Below are 24,256 nucleotides of genomic sequence, written 5' to 3'. Positions count from 1 at the left end.
AGAGTGTAAAATAAAAAGAACAGTATCAGAATACTGATCTCTTAAGGTTATCTTTATATAATGCATCAACAGTATATCAACCAATCAACATCTTTCTTATGAAAAATTACTGCAATTCATAATGTTTTGAGTCCAAGTAATATTGCTTTCATGGAAATCTACATATTTTTTAAGCTTTAATTTTACATAACTTTGTCAAAAACTGAGGAAAATAAAGAGGTTTCCTTCATTAAAATAGTTTTTGAGTATTCATATTAAAATTATTGTTGGATTGGACTATTTGCACATTTATTTTATTGCATCAACTGAACTAATGATACTTCGGCTTGCAGTAAGTTGATTCTAGATTGAGTTCATAACACTTTTCATTTTGGTCTTACTACTATTTAATTAGAATTTAGAGCAGTGGTGTATAGCATAACATAAGCTAGTTGTTGAAGCACACTACACTATAGAATGCCTTCTAAATAATTCATCAGATTTAATAAATGTGTAGCTAATTCATAGAAAGCCAAAATAATTTTTAACTATTACAAATTCTGTATACTAAATTCCATAAGTACATTGGATTTTCTTCTCCCATACGGTATACACTACTTAGTAGTACAACAGAATACTGTTTTTTGAAATGTTACAACACTCAACATGTTTTGGTGTATCTTTCAACATTTCTTTGTATATTTTATCCTGGATGTTTATACTATGAAATGACAAAAATTAGTTATTTTTGTGTATACCATAAATATCCAAACAGGAAGGTTTTATGGAAATATTTTTTATACATTATTTTATTTCTTTCCAGTTGTTATTCAAAAAATCAGAAGAGAATAGTGCATATAAAGAATTTACATCTGATCCTGAGTTTAGACGAGTTGTTTTTAATGAGACTGATTATTGCACTACAACTAGAAATGCTCGTAAAGTGGAAGAGGAAAATGCCACAAAATTAGGTAAATAATTATTTCAAGTAACTTCTTACCTAATTATTTGTATTTTTCTTTTAATGTTTGTATTTTATTATTGCTATTATAAACTGTCATGCAGAATATATGTTATGTATAAAATAATTTATTCAAATTATTTTATTTATTTATTTTTTTGTCCTAAGAAAACTTTTTATTTTTCACATAAAAAATTTTTTTTAATAGCATTAAGATGGATATTTCTTTTTAATTTACAGGATTATTAGAAATATATTAAAAAAATATAGATTTTACTATTCTTCTCTTAGATAATTCTACCAATGCGAAAAACTTTTCATTATGCAAATTGCATTTATGACGTGTGAAATTTAAGTTGATAAGTGTGTTTTATTATTAAAAATATTTGTTTGTTTAATCATATTGAATTGTAAATCTGTTAAATGAAATCACGTCTGTCTACAGAATTTATAGTTCAAAGTATCAGTACTGCTTGATTGAAAAGTTTGGAACCATCTGCAACAGTGTGTTTGATTTTTGCCAGTTATGTTTAATTTTTCAGACTGCTTTGTATGCAGTTGTAAATTCATTTTCTTTTCTAGTTGCCCAGTTTTCATATAGATATATTAAAAGAGACTTCATACCACAGCATCAGATATATTCTTGAAAATATATCGGAAGAAGAAAGTACCGTATTTATTCGAGTACCCCCCGCCCACGAATAAGCCCTGCACCTCAATTTTCCTGACCGAAAATCTAAAAAAAAAATCGACTATATACCGGTATTTTAAAGTGCAATAGATATGATAAAAAAATACGTAAATACGGACATATTCAGAAAGTAAAGCATTTAATTTGTCCATTTAAATTACAATATTAATATTACATTAATAATTAATTACCGTAAGTATTAGTTTAGTTCAGAATCAGTAGGCCAGTAAAACGAAAAGAAAGGTGAAAAGGATCATTTCAATACACTTTTTAATATGGGATTTTATTTTTAATTAATCACTGTCTTTATCAATGTCTGTAGAAGAGTTAGTCTCCACATCGCTCTGCCAAAGGTGATCATCTTCACTACCATCAAGTTCATTAGATATTCTGCATTTTTTTAAACTTTTCCTTACTAATTCCATGGAAATACCTTCCCAAGCATCTTTTATCCAAACACAAATCTGGTTAAAATCTGGGCATTTGATTCTTCCTGTAGGCGTGAGAAAGAAGTTTTCATCAGCCATCCATTTATTGTACAGTTGTTTTAATGCAGATTTAAACGGTTTATTAATGCAGACATCTAGTGGTTGCAATAGAGATGTCAATCCTCCTGGAATTATTACTTGGTCTGTCACACCATATTTTAAAATGTCTTTCACTTTATCAGTCGTATGCCCTGATAACTATCCATTACTAGTATACCGGTATTTTTTTTATTAAGTAAATCTCCTGATCGCTTTTGCCATACACACCTGATTCAATCTAAAATTAAGGTTTTGTCCATCCAACCTGATTCCTGTGCTCTGATAATAACTCCATTTACCTGTAAGGTAGGAAGAGTTTTTCTTTTAAAAACAATGTACACAGGTAATTGTGATCCATCAGAAGTAATGCAAAGCATAACACTACACCTTTGTTTTTCATTACCACCAGTGCGAATCGTAACACTTTTTTCACCTATTTTGTTTACGGTTTTGTCATGGCATTTCAAAATATACAGGGGTTTGATCAGCATTTCCTATTTGAGAAGGCAAATAGCCTTTATCTTTTCTAAGATTTATTATGTATATGTGAAGACGTAGTATTTTTTGTTCATAAGCGTCTGGAAGTCGTTGAGAAATGGTCGTCTTTCGTTGTATTAACAAATCTTTTCATGCAAAAAATCCATGAAAACGTTATCCATCCACGGCTTGCTTTAAAATCAACTTTTTTCAATGATTTAGCGATTTCACCAGCATATGATTGACACATTTCTGTTGTGACAGCATAACTGTGTTTCCTTTTTTCCATAACAAAATCATACAATTTTTTTCCTATGTCTGTGTATTTTGGTTTTAAGCCACGAAAAGCCCTTTTATTACTAGTGCCTTTCACCAGAAGTTGTTTCTTTTTATGCCAGTCTTGAATGCAGCTTTCATCTACGTCAAATTTTCTTCCTGCCACCCGGTTTCCAATTTTTTCAGCCTCTTCTGTAACACGCAGTTTTTCATTTACTGTAAAAGATAGAAGATGCTGTTCTTGTGTACTCATTTTAATGCTTTATAAGATAAACTAAACAGATGAAATGCACATAACCGTCTACATATACAAACAGTACAATGACTATGGCAAATAGACAAAACGATGATGGGTAACTGATACTGTAACTGTAGTGTCATTAGAAGCGGATGCAGTCTATACAGAATGAATCAGTTTTATAAAAATACCGTAACTTCGTTCCTGTTGATATATGAACAGGATGTTAATAATTAAGGTTGTATTCTGTATAAGCAGCATTCGGTATTGATAAACAAAAGCTTAATGTAACTATATTTATGTGATTGAATTTAGGTACTTCTAAGGAAACGTTTACTTTACATAAATTATCCTGGCTAAAGGCTATGCTTCAAGTAAGCCCCGCACCCTTATTTTTTCTCTCGCAATTCCAAGAAAAAAGTGCAGGGGGTACTCGAATAAATATGGTAATTAAAAAGGAATTTTAGTGTATAACTTTCTTATTTTTTGGATAACAGTAAAGCTTCTGACTTGTGCTGAATGCATCAGCACAAGATATTAAACCACCAGTACAGTACAATGTTAAATTTTGAAAAGTTTTGAGAGAAAGACAAATTAGTACAAGATCAAGAACACATGATAGTATTCTTAAAAGCAACTCTGGGCCAGGAAATTCCTTAAAAAGCTGAACTCATCAACATAAGCTGTTGTGTATCTCCACCTCTGTAGTGCAATTATTCTTATAAAACTAATAGTAGTACTCAAAAATCTGATGATTTGCAGATAAATTAATTCTTCAATTCTCAACATGCACAAAATATTTGTTTGTTTAATCATATTAAATAAGTTATGTTTCCTTTTACTTATTTTGAGATCTTTCTAGTTATCTTAAATTTCTGTGTTTCGTTTTCAAATTCTGCTATTATCAGGATGGAAAGAACGGGATGCCAGTAAGTTATATTAGTTGCATGTCTTTACCTTTTATTTATTTGTAATTATAAGAAATTTTTTTTATTACTTGTACTCAATTATATACATTAGATTTATATTTAAATTAAAAATTCAGTTGAAAGTAATTACCAATATCATACTGTATGTTTACAGATTATATTAAAGGTATAATCCCAGTTATCTGAAATAATGGGGTTGGGCTGATTTTGAATTATTGAAAATTTTGGATTAGCCAGGTTTGCAAAATAATCAGGAAAAGGCTACTTCATTGAAAAAACAACATTATTTTGTCTGAAAACCTTTTACTTAAGCATTTAAATATAAAAATATTTACAATATCCTTTTAATTATCTTTTTCAGAAAAAATCAGGAAATTTTTTTGGTTTTGCTTTTCTACCTGTTTTGTTGCCGCTCTGTCGCGCCAATATTTAATTAACGTTAAATCATTTGGTGTCAACTCATTGCTTTGTTCAACAAACCATAATAATGCAAAAAAAATAACCGACGATAATGTCATTTAAAAACTGCAAAAATACTTTGGTCCATTGGTAGCAATAGGCTTTTAACATTGGGTGGAGAGAATTTCACACAAATATCAACACTTGCCAAATTTTGTGGTTGCACTGCAGCATTGTCGACAAATAAAATCGCTTTTAGAGGTAAATTTTTATTAGCTAAAAACCTTTCAATGCTGTGTAGAAATTTTGTCAGTAAACCATTTTTCAAATAAATCGCATGATATCCACCCATTTTTTTTATTCGTGTAATATGCGAGAAATGCATTTTTGAAAAATTTTTTATTACCCAAGGTTATTCAATTTACTGATACCCATTAATGGGAAGCTAAAATTTTCTAAAGCATTACTGCATGTTAACACTGTTATTCTGTCCTTGCTCATTTTATGACCCAGAGCTAATTTTTCACCTCTTAAATAATTTCTTGGGTAATAACTTATAAGATAGTCCAGATTAATCATCATTAAAAAGTTGGTCTTTTGCATAACCCTCTGTTAGTTTTTTAAATTCAGTTTTGAAAAATTAGCTGCATTTTTATTAACCAATAACTGCTCATCACAAATATTTGATGAATTTTTTATCTGGTCTTCCACCTGTCCAATCATCCTGAACTGGCCATAAAGAAAGTTCACACACCGAACATTTCTGCTAATATTCTAGCCTTTTCCTAATCATAATGCCAGATATCAGAAGTCCTTTTTCTCCTATTCTGCATGAACCACAAAATGACAGAGTCATTTAGTTTTCCATATTCTGACTGTTTCATTGTTTTCCTATTCGATGTCTTAAGTTTGTTCACTGTTTAAGTTTGTCTCTGTATTTAATCTAGTCTGAAACCATGGAAATATCGGCACCAAAATCTCTAGCCATATCATCTAAAGTACCATTGTTAAACTCTTCATACAGCTTTCAATCGTTTTTCAATGGTTATAACCACTGGTTATGTTTTTATTCAATATTATTGCTAACTTTTCTCCATTCTACAATGAAAATTACCACAGATAATGTGAAACAAATGTTGCATTTTATCTTTAATTACAGACAGTGACACCATACACATTCAACCACAATATTGAACTCGACTCTTTGCAACAGAAATAATGTAATACCGTAATAAGAAAATGACTCTTGCAGTTACTTCAATAATATCCTGTCTAAAGTAAAGTAATGGTTAGGCTTCTGGTTAGAGAAATAGTTTTTGTTTACACGCAGCTTACGTTATTGCATTTTGGTTTTAATTTGTTTGCTTCTGTGATTTTTAATAAGTTAATTCATCTAGAATACCGTAAAGATTATTTAAATTTATTGACATTTTGATTAACCCGAGTTCAGATAATTGGGATTTTATTATATGTATATATAAAAAAGACAATACTCGTTTTGTGTTTGCTATAACAACTCAAAAACTACTTACCAATGTAGCTGAAAATTCCACAATTTATTACTATTTATACCAGGAGTGTTTTTGTGTTATTAGTTCCATAATATTTAATAACATAACATTTAATCACATAATAACTGTGTGAGGAAGTCAATACTGACATAGACAATGATCGATGTAGACAATGACAATCAATATAGACGATATCTCTCAATATGTATAACATTAAATTTAGTGAAAGAAGTTTTAGGTTATTTATTTATGTTTTTATTAATATTTTATATAATAGTGAGATTGGTGAAGTTGGAAGTGTGGTAAATATTCTGGCAGTATGAAGCATTGCCGGGTCCAATAGTATATATATTTTGTTTTTTAAGCATTAATATTTTGAGGTTTCAGATTTTTTTAATGATTAAAATTATTTATTATCTTTAAGATAAGTAAAGTAAATATTAAATTCAACTAATTACAGTTTTTATATGTAGTTAATTTAATTTTAGATCATAATTTTTATATCTGATTTTCATTATTAATTAATAAGAAAGACATTACTTCTGACATTGTTGCACTGATTTCTTGTCTCTTAACAAATGATTCAGTTTGAATCTGGGCAAATGATTTAATGGTTCTTTTGAAAAAGGCTTTTGGAAATCGTAGTTTTAAAATTTATTATTTTGTAATAATGTTATTTCATACATATATTGTGTAATCATGGCATAGGCATCTCCAGTGTGTAAAATCAGCATTAAAGTTATGAGATTTCCTTTTTCCTCTTTTGCAATAATATTTTATTTTCTCATTCTATATTCTTTTTTACAATTAATTTATAATGTATACGCTCTTTTCTGTTCCTGGCTTTCTATAATTTAATTTTTTAAATATTTTTCTACCATCTGGGTAATTTTAAATTCATACTTACTGGAAGTTTACTTTCTTGTTTTGGCTAGGAGTCTTTTGATTGTTCTATTAAGTTTACTTGTTTCTTTTCGATAATAGTAAATTTGATGGTTGATAAAAAGAGATAATAACTGGTTGTAAGTTCTTGACTTAATCTTTGAAAACATTTCTTATTGAACTAAAAAAACTCTCAGGTTGTCCATAAAGAAGAAAAAATTATCTTCTTATGTGATTTAATCTGCATTACACTTAACATTTCATTTGAATTATGCATCAAATATCTATTCTTTTAGTTATATCAAGCTGAGATAATTGTTATAATATATAGGAAACTGTATAGTTCATCAGATAAATATGTCAAGATAAAAATTTACACTCTGAAATTATCAGTTGTTTGTAAACAAACCATTTAAGTTTTATCTGATGTAGGGCCATGGTTTGTCTTTAGTCCATTTTGATAACCTTATCATTTTGAAAATGAACTTATTAATGCAAATTGACTTATTTTTGTAACTTCAAAAACCTCAAAAAAGTTTTTTATTTACCTACTTGCATCATTATAAGAATTTGTTTAAAGTTTTCAGGCATTTTTAATGATAAAGTTTTAAATATATATATAATATTAAAAAAAACCATTTTATGTTGTTTTTGAATGCTTGAATTTTTTGACCATACTGATTTGTTCTTTTCATGTTGTATAAATACTACTTACGTTACGAGGGAACATAAGAAATTAGTAGAAACATTAAACTGACTTCATTAATTTGAGCAATCTATTTCATCCACAGATTCAAATAAATTGTTTTGATGTATAATTGATGTTAAAATAAAAATATACAAATAAATTAATGTATAAAAGTGTGTCTGTGTGTGTGTGTTATTATACACAGAATGTATAATATGTAGTAATATTGTACAAATGTATAATTGATGAAAAATAGAATAAATTAAAACTAATTAGTAAAAAAAATCAAGGGATAATATTCTAGAATATTGGACCAGTAATATTTTTATCAGTTCCTTCAGCAGGTCATTCATTAGTTATATAGAATTGTTTTAATATTACAAATTTTTGTTTTTTACCAATATTTTAAAAATAGTGTACAGGAAGCAGAAAAAAAGTTGATCTGGCATATAAACTTTCCTCACCCATAAATTTTTTTAAAAGTAATATCAAATATATCCAATAGACAAAATTATCTATATATAATGTTATCTATTATATATATTATCATATATAATGTTTTAGTTTTATAATGTCTATATAAAAAAGGCATTTTCCATACATGCCAAGAAGTTTTGTTTTTTAATTCTGTGTGCTCTGTTAATCTCCCGTTTTATCATATCATCTAGTATTTTAGGAGTATTCTCTTGTAATAAGAAGATTTGATTGTGTTTAAAAATACAGAGCTCTCCAGTTGTGCTGTGTATAAGACCTTTATTATGGACCACCCTTATAAATTACGTTTTCTTATCTTGAATGAATATATTTGTTAAACTTAAAAATAAAAAATATCTCATTGCTTTTAAAAGTTACTTATACATAGAAAAGCCGTTTTTAATCCGCATGGCCTGAAATGTTAATATACAGGAAAGTAATATTTTGTTCTCTTGTTGGATTTTCATATCATACTATGTTTATATTTACAAATTTTTTTTTGGCAAGTTGACTAATTTCTTATCAGTTTACTAACTTTATTTATTATATATTTTTAGTTATTATGAGCACAGTTCTCTTCAGAATAACTTAATTTTTTTTTTTCTAGTTAATCAGTAATGAAAGTTACTGGACATATTTCTGATGATTTCTTTCTTTACTATAATATCTTTGATAGCTTTCATTATTCTAATTTATCTTTAACTAAGTTTCTATCCAAAGGTTACAATCTACTTTGTAGATAATAGTACCTTTGAATTTATTCTGTAGTGTCTTTACTGACTTATCATTATTTCTGCAAAGTCGTTAATGTTTTCTGAAACTTTTAGCCACTAAATTATTTTTCCATTTCATTAGCTCTTTTTAATGATTAAATTGTCACAAATACAACAGAACTTTGAATATAGAGTGTAGTTATTTTATGATATTGTTTTTTCACATCTTCTAGATTGATTGTTCTATTCTGTCATGTTGGGTTTTTTATCATGTTAGTTTTTAGAATTGTTCTCCTTCGATGTGATCAGTATTTCTCTTCTAAATACTTTGAATTAATATAATGATAATTGTATTGAAATATATGTGTTGAATGAGAAGTAAAATTTTTAAGCTTATTTCAGATAAAAATTAAAAAAAAATTATTAATTAAAATAAAAAAAATTAATTAGTTTTTAAAATTATTAATTAATTAATTAAAATTTAAAAAAATATTAATTCATTAATATTAATTATTTTTTTATTATTAAAAAAAAGTTAAAATTAAATTATTAATTTTTAGAAAATTAATTAATTAATATTTTTTTCAGTAATTAATTAAAATTATTAATTTTTTCAGTTCAGTTAAAATTAACTCAATCATTTCAGTTAGTTGTATTCTAAAGATAGTATTCAGTTTGCTCTTTTTTTATCCTCACTGTTTAGATTCCTTTTTGTCTTCACTGAGGTTTGCTATTCTATAACAAGAAATACAAATTTTCTATTTATTTTTCAGTAATATTTTTCATTGTAATTATTTTTATTCTGATTTAAAATAATTTACTGATTTTAAAAACATCATTACAATAATAAACCAGCCAATTTGTTCAATTGATTATCTAATAAAGCGACTGTTATTGTCATAAATTTGCATTACTAGGAAATAGTAACACAATCTTAAGGTAAAAACTACATCAACTTAAGTTCACTGAAAAACTTTTATATAAGCCACAGTTCTGTCACATGAGTTATATTTCATAATCTTTTTTCTCCTTGTATATGTATTTAAAAGGAGATATTTTACTTTTGGACGTATTTTATATATATATATATATATATAAAATGTATTATTATATAAATAAAATATTATGTATTATAATATGTAGTGTAACTTGCCATATTAGTGTAGTAGGTAAACTCATCATTGCAATATCAGCTGATTTTTAAAGTCAAGAGTTCTAAGGTTCAAGTCCTTGTAAAGGCAGTTAGTTGCTTTTATGTGGATTTAAATGCTAAACTGTGGATACTGGTGTTTTTTGGTGGTTGGGTTTTAATTAATCACATGTCTCAGGAGTGGTCAACCTGAGTCTCTTTCCAGAATGCATGTTTACAGGATACTTAAATTGCATTGCATTAGGCTTGGCAAGCCAGTAGTGGTAATTGCATTTCCTTATATATACACACCCAGACCTGTCAGTAGCTGGAAAACTGGTTGAAGAAAACAAATTATAATATTACACATAAATATCTATAATCATTAAAAAATTGTGTATAATAAATATTGATTTAGGTCACAGAAAAAAAAGTGATTGATTGGTGGACTTTAATGTCATCAAAGATTTTTTTTTATTGATAAAGTAATAATATTAACTGTTGATTATTACCATTCATTTTTCACTCTTAATTAATAAGGTATTAACCCTTAACTGGTGACACATGTTTGACAGACATTTAGGTTTGCTAATTGTCCACGTTTTATAATTTAGCGCGACTTGTTAAATAAAACTTTCAGTGTATGCTGAGGTTAAACATTGCAAATAACGTTTGTGAAGTTTCAAGCTAAACAGTTCTGCAGTGTGATTTCAAAAAGGACTTAATTAAAAGTATGTTGTCTGAGAGACGCATGTTACTTAAAATATTGATGTTTGTGCTCATCTTACTACGTGTATTACCTGAAATGTTGTTTTCTGCTACATATGAGGTACGTATCATATCTACTATGGTATGTTTTACAATTGTTTGTGTTTGCTAAGGATTTTTATGTTTGGTTTTCTCAATTATTTTTATATTTTATACAGTATTTTTCTTTTTTTTGTTAACATTTCATTTTTATTTACTCTCCTAATTACCATGGAATCAAGCATAAAAATGCTGGATTCCACAATTTACTGATTACTTTATTGATTGCATAATTTTTCTTTTTGTTTTTCTACAAGACAAAAAGTTTTTTTTGTCTTTTTATTTTTTTCAAGGTCCGATCAGTCACGAAATTAAAACCACAGTGAAAATAAAAAATTTTTTATTTGTAATAAGTACTTACATAGTTACACTATTTCTCTACATAGTCGCCACTCTGATTTAGACATTTGTCGTAGCATGATACCAACTTTTCAATACCCTCATCATAGAACGGAGCCACCTGTGTTTTCAGCCATGTTTCTACACTGGTCTGCAGCTCGATGTCTGTGGCAAAATGTTGTCCTCCTAGCCAGTGTTTCATGTGAGCAAAGAGGTGAAAATCGGATGGAGCCAAGTCCGGGCTGTAAGGTGAGTGATCAAACACTTACCAACAAAAACGCTGCAGGAGCTTCTTTGTTACAGCTGCAATGTGCAGCCGAGCATTGTCATGGAGAAAGACAATGCCTGATGACAACTCTCTCCACTTATTCTGAATTGGCCTTCATAGACGTTGAAGAGTCATGCAGTTTGAGGCTGCAGTGATGGTCATGCCACGTTCCATGAATTCCTCTAAGAGAACTCCATTCCGGTCCCAGAACACAGTAGCCATACACTTTCTGTTGTAGAAGGTTTGCTTGAACTTCTTTGGTTTACTGGGAGAAGGAGAATGCATCCACTGTTTGGATTGTTCTTTTGTTTCTTCAGTTTCGAAATGGACCTATGTCTCGTCCCCTGTGACAGTTTTTTTCAAAAAATCTTCTCCTTCATTGTGGTAGCACTGGAGAAATGTTAGGGAGACGTCTATTCTCATTGTTTTGTGATGGTCGGACAGCATCTTGGGAACCCATCTCGCACACAGTTTGTGGTACCGAAGTCTCTCAGTCACAGTGGTGTAGAGAGCTGATCTTGAAATTTCAGGAAACGAATCACTCAATACAGAAATTGTGAACCAACGATTTTCTCGAATTGCCTTATCCACTCGCTCAACGAGATCATCGGTTGACCCTCGCTTCCTTCCCTGGCTGCCTGCATTATGAACATCTGTATGTCATGCTTTAAAGTTCCTGCATCATTGTCGCACTTTGCTGTCGCTCATTGAAGTTTCACTGTACACATTACTTATTCGTCGATGAATTTTTTGCTGCATTACACCCCTCAGCCTGAAGAAATTGGATTACCGCACTCACTTCACACTTGGCGGGAGATGCTATTGTTGTAGACATGTTTACGTGCTAGCTGTGTGTTCAGAACTAAATGAAGTGATGCCGCATAATTGAAGGCCATACTAGAGACGCTGCGCAACACATATGCGCAAAAGTTCACCGATTTTTGTACGGGTTTTTATTTCGCGACTGATCAGACCCAGACCTTAAAAAAAATAACCCTTGTATGTTTATTACAAAAAATATGCTTGCAGAAAAAAATTTGCAAAATAAATTTTTTAACCATAATTAGTGCAAATATATAAATTTCAATTTGGTACACATCAATTTTTTTTTTTTTTTCAGCATGGCAGGTATATTTTTGGCTAGAACAAAATTTTTGGCTAGAACAAGGTATATTAATGTCAATAGTTGCTCTTCCTGAAGAAGAGGTAGATCTGAGTGATGAAGAATTTAATTCAGATGATTCCTACAATGCTGAGGATGAAATAGAACATTCAGAACATGACAGTGAGTCCGAATTAGATGAGCAAGACATTGAGGATGAGGTGAATGAAAGGTTCAGTGGAAATTTAGTAGAAGATGTGGTTCCTGGCCACTCTGGTGATGGTTATTCAAAAAGTTGTGGAAGTGAACCAATGTATTTTTTTTGGAAAAAAAGATTATTTTACTTTGTGTTCAACTGAGACAAAGTTTATAAAGACCTCAGCCAAAAATGTTATGAAGATTAAACTTCCTGCTTTGTGATCAAATGCAAAATCACTTGGCAAAAATCCTAATGTTGAAGAAGTATGGTGCCATTTGTTTGCCAACGAGATGATTACACAAATAGTAGTTTGCACTTTATGTACCAAATAAACCAGCAAAGTACAGACTCAAAATAATGAGCTTGACGGATACACATACTTCCTAGTTGTGTAATGCATATATGTACTTGGGAAAAAACAGTGATGGATTTACATTGTCAAGTGAAGAACAAAAATTAAGTAAACCATCACAAAGCAATATTCAGCTAACAAAACCTATTGCCCCCTCCAAGCAAAATGTCAGTTGGTTTTCGTCATTGGAAATAGTTTGTAAATTAAAAAAACATCAATCTAACTTATGTTAGCACGTTAAGAAATAAAACAAGAGAGATTCCACCTGAATTTCTACTTAACAAAAAAATATCAGTGGGATCAAGTTTATATGGTTGTTGTAAAAATGTAACACTTTTATCATATGTATCAAAACAAAGTAAATTAGTCAGGTTGATATCTTCAATGCACAATTCCAAATTTACAGATGAATCTAATAATAAACCAGAAATAATAAAATTTTTATAATTCAACAAAATCAGGAGTGGATAATTTAGACAAGATTATTGCCAATTATTCACCTAATAGATGATCAAGACAGTGGTCCCTGACAATATTTTTCAACATGATTGTGGTTAGTCTTGTAAATTCTGGCAATATCTATGCTAGCTATCATGAGATGCCATTGGTGAGTTGATTTGATTTTATAAATTTATTAGCAAATAGTTTAATAAAAAAACAGGTGCAATATCGTTTCTCAATTCCAGATCTTCCTGACGACTTTAAAAAAATTGTAAATATATTCTTGTAAAGCCTGAAGAAATTGGGGGCCAGCAGTTCTCAGGAAATTTGTGATAAGTTTCCCAAAAGAAAAACATGCAGGTATTCTTATCAAAAAAAGCAAACAGCATACAAATGTATAAAATGTGAAAATCTGTCTTGTCTAGAATGTTGTAATTCAAGTGTGTAATTCTTGTGCTCCTAGTGTAAAAAAGTAGTTTTGGATTACGGGTTCTGATTTTAATTTTAAACAAAAAAATCCATTTAATTTGTAAATTTTTTCCTTATATATAGTGGTAAATATTTTTTGTAATGATTCAAATAAAACGATTTAGTTTAAAAAAGTTTTATTCAATAATTCACTCCAGAAATCAATTTTTGCCATGTACAGTATACGTCTCACAGATACATGTTACTCACAACATAGAAAATATGTGTGTTAACCAGTCAAGGGTTAAGGTACAATTATCTTTTTTCTTCTTCTTTTTTATAAATTATGTCAGATTACTCAGAATTCACTTATAACTTGTTGCAGTAGTGTGTGTATATTTTTATTTTTGTAATTTTGAAATTAATCTATTTTTTAAGTATTTTAAAATCTCTTTACTTAGAAATTGTAGTATTTAAGATACCTAGAATCAAGATGACAAGAGTTGTAGATTACAAAAGTTGTGTTGGTTTTTTAAATGTAAATTACTTTTTTTTAAGGAAAGCTTTGCTCTTAATGTCGTCAAATAAATTTCTGTTAAATTTGGCTTATATATACAATTTTATTTTTTTAAATGTTTTATCTCTGTTGTAAAATTTTCTAATCCCTTATTTTTATTGTAATACTAAATTCTTACTTTTATCATGAGTTTTGTTAATAGCATTTTTATAATGTTTTAGTGTTCATAGTACTGACTCCTTTTTAATTAATCTTATAAATTTTCATTAAGAAAAATGTACTTCAATTGAACTAAAAATAATTAAGTACAAGCCTGCTTTCCTACCAGTAATAATCAATTATTAAATGTAGGTTGTTCATAAAGCTTGAGATGGACAGAAATAATTAGTTGAAAAGTTGTTTTAATAGGCTTTTTCTGATTTTATTTGTATAAACATAAAGTTGCCACGTATACACTACGTTACATTGCTACTAACAGGATAGGTACATTAATTTGTTCCTTTACAGAATCTGTCATACTTTTTATTATGACTGTAATGCATGTAAAGTATTTGAGGTAAAAATCCCACTAATCAGAGCTATACTACTCTGATTAGATATAACATTAGATATAACACTAATCACAGTTGTACTACCCCTGTAACGTAATATGAGGGTTGTTCAATAATTAAGAAGACAAGTGATTTTAAAAAAAATTGCAATGAGACTAATGCAATTTTTTAACCTAATTTTTGTCTACTTTTAGGCACTTACCCCATCTTTCTGTGAGCTTTCTTACTCTAGTGGTAAAGGACTGTTCAATTTGATGTCTGAGCTATTCTTGACCTGCTCATTGTTGTTAAACTTAGTTCTTTAAAAATTCTTTAGAATACCAAACAAAAGTCTTGATTGAGCGAGATTGGATCTATAAGGTGGATGTATCTACATGTTCCAACACTACTTTTGAATAGCTTCCCACGTCTTTTGAGTGGTACAGGGCAGGCATAATCATCCAGAATATTTACACATTTTGAGAGAGAATCAGGATATTTCCTCCTTATTGTGGGTTTCACTTTTCTAGCATGTAACACTATTACTCAATTTTGATTATACATTGTTATTCCAAGTAATCACAATAAATTGATCATTTACAGTCCCAAAATATTGTTATGCTGAATATCATCACTTTTACCAGCTGACTTGTAAATTTTTATTTTTTTTGGCAGGTAAACTCAGATGCTTCAATTCCATATACTGATATTTAGATTCCAGCTCAAAATGATGAATGTGTGTTTCATCATAAGTTTATTATACAATCTAAGAAAAACTCTTCTTGTGATTTTAAATTAGCTGTCTCAGAACCTTTCTTTAATTTTTTTTTGTGATATTTCAGTTTATCCGTGGATAATGAAATGGACAGTGACAATACTTGCACTATGAATTTCAGTAATTTCCCGAATTTTAAGCATCTGACCTTGTAAATGAGGTTATTAATGCGATTTTTCAAAGCTTCAGTCAAAACTTCAAATGGTCTTTTGCTTTTGATAATTGGGGTATAATAATGGAAATTCTTTTCAAACAGCTGATATTTTTATCAGGAGTGTCTTCTTGAATATTAAACAATTTCTTTTTTTTCTATTAAATGTTCTGCTGTTGCCATTTGTCTGTTTTATTATTGAACAACCCTTGTAAAAAAAAGAAAAAGAGCCAACCGTTTAGAGAAATTCTTTCTGCTTTAAGATCTCCCCATTTATAGTATATATGCTTTCACTTATTTCACATCTATTAGATGTTACTTTCCAAACATTCTTACATTATATAAGACAAAAATATATAAGAATAATTTTTGTCATTTTACGGTAGTCACTCATTGCTTCTCTAGCATCTCTTCTTCAGTTCAGAATCTTTCCTGCTGAAATGCTGTTAACTTCCAAGTAAACTTAATTAACAATAGAATTTCTAAGAAACCTAAGTCATATAAAGTGAGTGAATTGTTAGCCAAAATACCTAAAATTTGTCCTGTAAAGGTTATTTTCAGTCATATTTCTTTATCATTTTCTTAAAAATAAATTTTTGTATATTTAAAATCTTAAAGAAAAGTTTTTATTGGTTTTTTTTTAATTTCGTATGGTTGTTTGTTTCTCTTTATTCAATTTTATGTATATAGAAATTGAGCTAAAACCATTAAAAATTTATAAGAACAATGAACCTTTAACAAGTAAATTTTGAATGCCTTTGTAATATTAAAATGCCATCATAAGGTTCTATAAAATTACAATGTGCTGATGAAGAAGCAAAAAGGATTTAAATATTAATCTTAGCAAGTGATTTCATCAACTTGCTATAGTTTACACTTTGTAGACAAATAAATACATGACTCCCACAAATATAATATATAAGATACAAACACTACTACATCTACTTATTAAAGATCATTAAAAAGCTGTATTAAACATCAAAAATGGATTAAGACAATTTAGCTTTCACATCAGTTGATGCAAAATAAGTATTATGATGTGTAAATACATAAATAATATTAATAAATAATTTAACATATTTTCATATTTCTTATTGGAGGTAGGTGCCCTTTCTGTAGCGTCAACTACTTTTTCAACAACAATGATAGTATTTAATTTTTTGATTATAATAAAAAATATTAATATAATCATAAAAAAGCTGTAATGCCCCCTTTGAATTCAATTTTAAATTTACTCTGCTGAGAAAATATTATTGTTTGTATTTATTTTTATTTTAATTATTATTTAATTTTTTCTAATAATAAAATTTAGTGTTAATGGCATTGTTGCTAACAGTATAGAAACACTTAAGCAGAGAAATATTAAACTATAGGCAACATTATAAATATTAATTTATAATTTATTTATCAATTTATTCTCCTGCTAGGATGGATTTTATAAAATATTTATTAATTATAAATAATTTTGTTTGATGTAATTAAAAGTGGGAATAATAAAATAGATTGTTTATCTTTATGGAAAAAAAATGATTATGTTTACATAACCATATATAATACATAAAATCATCAATAATACATTTATTTTATTTAATAATTTTGATTTATAGTAAAATTTTGTTTAAGACTGAATTTCCATTTTGCTATTATTATTTGATTGTTTACTAGATTTGTTGACCCTCTTTAATTGTCAGCTGTACTTGAATTAAGTCATCATATTACCTGTAAAACATTAGTTTTAATATAATACATAATATTATCATTTGGTTGGAATATTGTTTATACTATTTAGATCTCAAAAGCTTTAAAAAAAGGTTTTGGTTTTAAAAGGTTTTAAAAATTGAAAACTTCAAAAAAATTATTTTTAAATAATTAGTTAATGTTACTGTGTTACTGTTCACACAAATTTTAGCACACTCTAATGTTAGCCAGAGTGGGCTTTAGTTTGTATCAGTTTGAGAAAGCTGACTCTCATTTAATCTTTCCTGGAAGGCCCAATTTAAACTCTAGAATGAACAGAACGAGAAAATTTCTTTCGATTCTTTTTCCCGATTAAATTAAAATTGTCCTGTTTGATTAAAATAGCAATTTTAAAAAAAATATTGTCACTATTATAAACTATAATGAATTATAATTTAAATCTTATTCTTGATTCCAACCAAGTCATGACTGTAATTCCTAATAATTTATTTACCGATTGTATAAAGTTCTGATTAAATTTCTATTGGTGCACATAATTTTTTTATTTAGAAAGTCTTTGTCAAATGTAGTTATTGTTTAATGTAATGTGTTTAAGCAGCAGTTTAATGAAAACTGGTTTAATCAATCGGACATCAGTTTACATAATTGCTCTGAAAATCTGCTGCACAGTAAATAATACTTTATGTTATACAACCTTGTGCTGTAGGATTAAACTGTTTTATAAATTTGTAGTAGTATTAAATTTATGGGATAGCAAAAACCTGTTTGAAAAGATGCTGATTTTTTTAAAAATTAATTTTCATTTTCTTGCCTTTCTATTTTTCATAACTTCTTGTAAAATTCATAGTTCATCTTAAGTATTTTTGACCAGTTTTTCTATTTTAGACTTCTGTTCTTTATTAGTCTGTTAAAATATGCAATGCTTCTTCATTACATAACAAAAGCTGTAAATAGATTTTTCTTAGTCATTTTAGAAACACTCCTTTGTGATTGCTCATTTTATTGCATCTTTTACTTTCAGGTTTTGTCCCAGATTTCAAAATCCTGATTTGTTAATTTATTAAAAATAGAACTCCTTTAATATCTTTATAAGTTAGTTCCCAATGTGATGGTTGAGTCATGTTTAATCTCTCTTTATTTACATTTGGGTACATTATTTTAAGGACGGCATATACATTGATATAAACAACATAATAGCAGAACATATGAAACTTTAATTGGAGCATTGTCATTAATTTATGTTTTTTAATGTAAAATGGGATGATGTATATGTGTGTATTATCAGGATAAATAAATGTTCCTATGAAAGTATTGTATGGATGTTGTAGTTTACAATTCAGGTTTCATTAGCTTATACATGGCAGATGTGCTCCTTACCTAGCTAAAATTAACAATTCTTGAAAGTTTTTGGGAAAAGAGTTTCCTGCATAAGTAAATTAAAAAAAAAAACTGATTTGCTCTGGATTGGAACCCATGATTTCCATGTAAAATGTTTTAATATTTTACGGCTTGTAATTTTGGTTTCTTGAAATTGATTGCTTAATAAAAGCATGTTGACTAAGCAGAGTGTTAGCGTTGTACAAGTGACAGATTATATGAATTTAGTGAGTAATATCTTCTCAACCAGAGTTAATTTGCAAGTATGTTAGAATTATTATTATTAGGTATAATAGATGAATTTAGATGTAATTAGAAATATGTAATAGAATTGTTCATTAGTAATTTTTTTTCAACTGGATTATATCCATTTACAATAGTACCTGTTCTTTTTTTTATATATATGCTGCAGTATCATTAATCAAATTTACACTTATAATTTTATCTTTTGTATATAATATTATATGCTACAGCACAATACCAGTTTGTGCTTATCAGCGAGTAATTGAGATGAAGCTTAGGATATAATCATTTATTAGCCTTTGTTGGGTTCTTCAACACAGCAAATGAATTAGTTCATCAGCACTACGGTAATTTCATTCACTGATTTATTATGATTTAGAACATTGGTAAGACATTTGGTAATGCACAGCTGATAAATAAGGAAGTCTACCTTACATGCTGATTATTATCGCTTGTGTAATCATTGCTATCTGTTATTACTGCTATCATATTCCAATAAGTTATTTTATTTTCACCATTTCTTTTCTGTTTACAACTCTTTGTCATATTTTCTTGAATTTAACGTATGTTTTTATTCAGTTTTACATTTTTAAATTCTTTGTTTTCAAATAATGAAGATTTATAAGTTTTTCACATTCTATATTTAAATAGACTTCTGAGTAATCTCTTGTATATTTTATTAATTGTATCATTTTGAATCCACTGAGAGTTGTTTGGCCCATTTATGGGACATTTCAGAGGACATTGAATTGGACCAGCTACGACGACGGCTGGCTGAGACAGAAGCAGCGATGGAAAGGATCGTTAAACTTGTTTCAAATCCACAGAATTCTGAATTCTTACAGAAGGTTTATTACTATTTGACAATTTTGAACCCTTTGCATGGGTTTCTATTATTTTAGTTGAGCCTTATACGATATTGTACATGTATTTACTGCTCTGTTTTTCTCCCCTGTCTTTTATAGAAGTGCTTTGTTTCTTTTATTATTTTTAAAATTTTTTTTTATAAAGTGTGTTTTATTATTTGATAATGTTTTATATGATGAAATGTTTGTTTATTTAGCATGATTTAGGAACTATTGTGGAGGGTGGAATTTGAGTAAAGTGTTGTGTAGCTTTATAGCTGTTGCCTACATTTTAAAAAGGAGTCATAAATAATAATTATAAATTTAATTATGAATGAAAGATATAAATAATGGCAATTGTAAAAGTTTTGTTTATTTATTATTTTTTTAATTGACTTATATGTTATTTATCACTACTAAAAGGAAACTGACGTAAATTATTTACTAAAACACCTCGCTTTGTTATTCATGACAAAGCAAGGAAATTAATGTCAAAATAGATTAAATAGTTATGATTCGTTTTCTGTCTTTGTTTTGTATGAAAGTCTTTTTAAACTTACTATGCATATCAATAAGCTGTGGTTCTGTAGATGGGAGATATTTGGTGCCAGTTTTGAAGCAGCTGGTAGAAATGTAGGTTAAGTTTTTATTGTATTTATTAATTTAAGTTAATCTATTTTCCCATTTAAGAGTAATTATTGTCAATTTTAAAGTATTTTTAGAATTGATGCTTTACAACAGAATTTTTGTTCAGTATATTGTGATCACAAACAGAGAGAGAGATGGTCATATATCAAAATCAATTTCACAAACATATTGAGTTCCTTTAAAATCAGACAATTTTTGTAGAAAATTAAAAAATTTAGGAATTTAAAAAAATTAAATTTTAGTGTATTATGGTTTTTCTTATTGAAATTAATTTTTTTCTTTTTAATTATATTTTATTAGTATTTCTACACCTCAAATTTTCCTTCATCCCAAATGTGAACCAGAAACTTTTTCAGGGATATATTTCTTTAAGTATATTAAGTATATTTTCTTATTTCTCTCTGATTACTGATAATTTCACTTTCATGTGATACTAGAATTTTTCTTAAAGATATCCCTTTGTTTATTAAAGTTTTCCTGTTTTTATTTTGTTGCCACTAATCACTTTTTCTTTTTTTTAACCTCCTGGACACTGTTAGGTATTACTTTGGAGGATGAGATGAATGAAAATTTTTGTTGCGTGTGGAAATGCCATGTCTGATTGGGATTCGAACTGAGACCTCCAGATGAAAGGCCGAGACGATACCACTCGTGTCATGGAGGCCGGCACCACTAACCACATAATTTCATTCATTATTACTCAGTGGAATTTTAAAAAAATAAAATAATTTTTACTGAAAGAGATGAATAAGAATGCCAAAGTGTAAAATGATGAATATGAACAATATTTTGAAATGGTATTTGAATTTATATATCACAGTTCTTTGATGTATATTGTGGATAGAGTCTGTGTAGACTGAAATTTGAAGAATCCTTTGAAACAAAAGAAAATAATTCAATGAAGGAGAATTAACTATTAAATTGAGCACAATATAACACCTGGGTGAAGTCAAGATTAAGACTGCCATCATTGAACTAGCACAGATTCGTTATAACTTTTAAACTAATAAGGTGATTTTGGAATCAACCCAATTGCCTTGGATACTTTTTCTCTGCTGATGAAAAAAGATGTAGAGGTTAATATTCAGACTTATGCCAACCGTCTCACTCTTTTATATGTCTTTAGCAGTAAAATTAGGTAATTCTTCATATATTATGCCTCCTTCTCTTGTCAGAAACATTGTTTTTTTTTTTTTGAACTGACAAAAGTAAAGTTTTAAAGATATAATTATATTACAACGTCCTTAATTATTCTATTGTTGCTATAATCAACAAAGCCATCTTAAAGTAAAATGTTATAGACCGTTTAATTGGTATGAAAAAACCTACAATCTATCGGCAGTTTTCACAGCTGATGTGAAAGTTGTAGTAAGAGTAATTTTGAAAAATTTGTATTACAAAAAAGTATTCAGATCGAATCATGATGTTTTAATTTATTTTTAAACTAATATAAGCGATGTGAAATCATAATTACTAAAAATACATGTATAAAATAAATTAAAATAAAATGTTATCTAATTATATGTAAATGTTTAAATCAATGAATTAAATAGATTTCAGCATAATTTTGCTGATAAAATATATTTGGTCATTTGTTACTGTCCTCAGTCGTGACGGCAATCTCAGGTCTTGTCGCAGAAGTCAACAGAGACATTTTATCAAAACAGGAACCATTGGAAAGCCTGGTTCAGGCTGAGGTATATTTTACCTTTGCATGAAATAATCTAACCTGAGTGTTCAAATTGTATACACTCTATTGTTAATAAACAATACTCATTTATTTATTTTTTTTTTTACCTTGTAGCAGTTATTATTGCTTCCCTAAATTATTACGCCACTAATCAAATGCCTTTGATTTTTAAAAAGGAAGTTATTGCTGTTTCTATATAATTGTTTATTTTTTATACATTAATATATTTCATAACTATAATCTTTAAAGATAAAACAATTTGTGTGTGCTGTAAATAATTTAATTACATATGCATAAAACAATAGATATTGCAAATTTAACCTAATCAGCTTTTTATGTAAAAAATAATCCCCGTTATATGATAATAAATCATTTCAATCATTTTAATTTTTCTTTTTTTCCTGATATTCATATTATGTAATGTTTGAAAGTAATAATATCTTGTAGTGAAAGATTTTCTTTTGTAAATTGTATTGTGATTTTTATATGCCCATATTGTTTTAATTAGTAAGTTCTATGTAATGTCGAATAAGTGCTATTTTGGAAGTATATAAAGTCTTTATTATTTTCTTTATCTTTTTGCTTTTCAATTAGTTACCAGTTTATATGCTTAACTGTATGAATTATCTTATAAATAATGTAGTCAGTGTTAAGTGTTGTATTTTCTTGTACATAGTGCATTTAAATAAAAATTAATTTAAAAAAAAACTTTTATTAAATTGTACACACTTTGGTTTATATATCTCTGAAGTTGTACAGTCTGTTTTGTAAATATTTTCCAATGATCTTGATTGAACTTACATATTGCTGTATTTGGAGATTGAATTAATGTGCAAAATCGTTTAAAAATAAAAGAGTAAGACTTAAGTTGAACCTGCTGCCTTGTTAGCTTGAACTAAACAACCCTTATTGTATCCATTTCAACTGCATGAATGAAAGATTTTATTCTTTTTTGTCTGCTTGGCCTGAAGATGCCATTTTGATCTATAAAAGGATGTATTTTATTTTTTAAATGTATTGAAGGAATCATAAGTATGATATATAGCCTTATTCTAAATACATTTAAACTGTGTCTAAAGTGTGTATTCACTAACCTTTCTGGCAATTGAACCTGTATCTCCAGGCTGCATATCTGAACATAATCAGTACTTCCTGGGGTTGATTATGTTAATTCACCAATGTAAATAATGATGCAAAAAATATTGGGCATGATTACAAAGTGAATGTGAGCATTCATTTACTCTACATGCTACTCTCATCCTCATAAGTTGGTTAAGAAGTGCAGTTGATCATAAAATGCCTGCCAAACCTCTTCCATATTGAGAAAATCTCATAAAATTGAGAGTAGAAACAAAAATAGTTATATGAGGTAATTAATAGTGTTCGGTATTGTTTATGCATTGTTTAGTAGTTATTCTGAGATCTATTTAAAATATATTGGTGAAATAGTTAGTTGTACATCAGTCATATTCATAACTGGATAATAAACATTTTAATTAAATAGAGTTGATCACTATAAATTTTGTGGGAAAAAATTGTGAACTATTATTTGGTAGGATAATATACCCAGCTCCCAGATATCTTTTCCATGATAGATGATGTATTTTAAATTGTAAACTAAAATAAAATTTGAAAGGAAAATTTTATGTATCAGGATGAGCCAGTTGTTTTATACTCTATTAAAATAAGGCAAATGACTAAGTGGAGAGAAAACAACAGCTGGAAATTTAAAGATTTGAACAATCTATTTTCATCTGAAAACCTAGTACTTGAATAATTAATTTTATAATTACAAGCAATTGGCCTACCTTCCTAATACCTACCATTGCATACACTTAACCTTCTAATCTAAACAAAACGCATCACCCGATAAGTTAAGTATGCACTGCAATTTAAAACTTAATGCAAACTTACAATTTATAAACTTAATACAATTTAAAACTGCAATTTAATACATGTTAAATCTTAATAAACTTTGATCATTCAAGGGAA

At 28.1% G+C, this 24,256-nt stretch overlaps 1 protein-coding gene across 6 annotated transcripts in view; it reads left to right on the top strand.

Moving 5' to 3' along the window:
• The window catches only part of LOC142321589 (uncharacterized), a 74,473-nt gene that overhangs the window by 15,298 nt on the left and 34,919 nt on the right, over window positions 1-24,256 (top strand). For 4 of the 6 annotated variants that reach the window (XM_075359806.1, XM_075359805.1, XM_075359804.1 and 1 more), the window contains exons 5-6: window positions 803-950; window positions 19,820-19,929. In XM_075359806.1, coding sequence (XP_075215921.1) covers window positions 803-950; window positions 19,820-19,929 — 258 coding nt within the window. Of the gene's footprint in view, window positions 1-802; window positions 951-19,819; window positions 19,930-22,182; window positions 22,272-24,256 lie in introns of all 6 variants that reach the window. The other 2 variants (XM_075359807.1, XM_075359803.1) reach the window with 1 other exon arrangement.

Source organism: Lycorma delicatula, chromosome 3 (assembly GCF_047948215.1).
Source record: "Lycorma delicatula isolate Av1 chromosome 3, ASM4794821v1, whole genome shotgun sequence".
NCBI lineage: Eukaryota > Metazoa > Arthropoda > Insecta > Hemiptera > Fulgoridae > Lycorma > Lycorma delicatula.
This window is presented reverse-complemented; position numbering and strand designations above follow the sequence as displayed.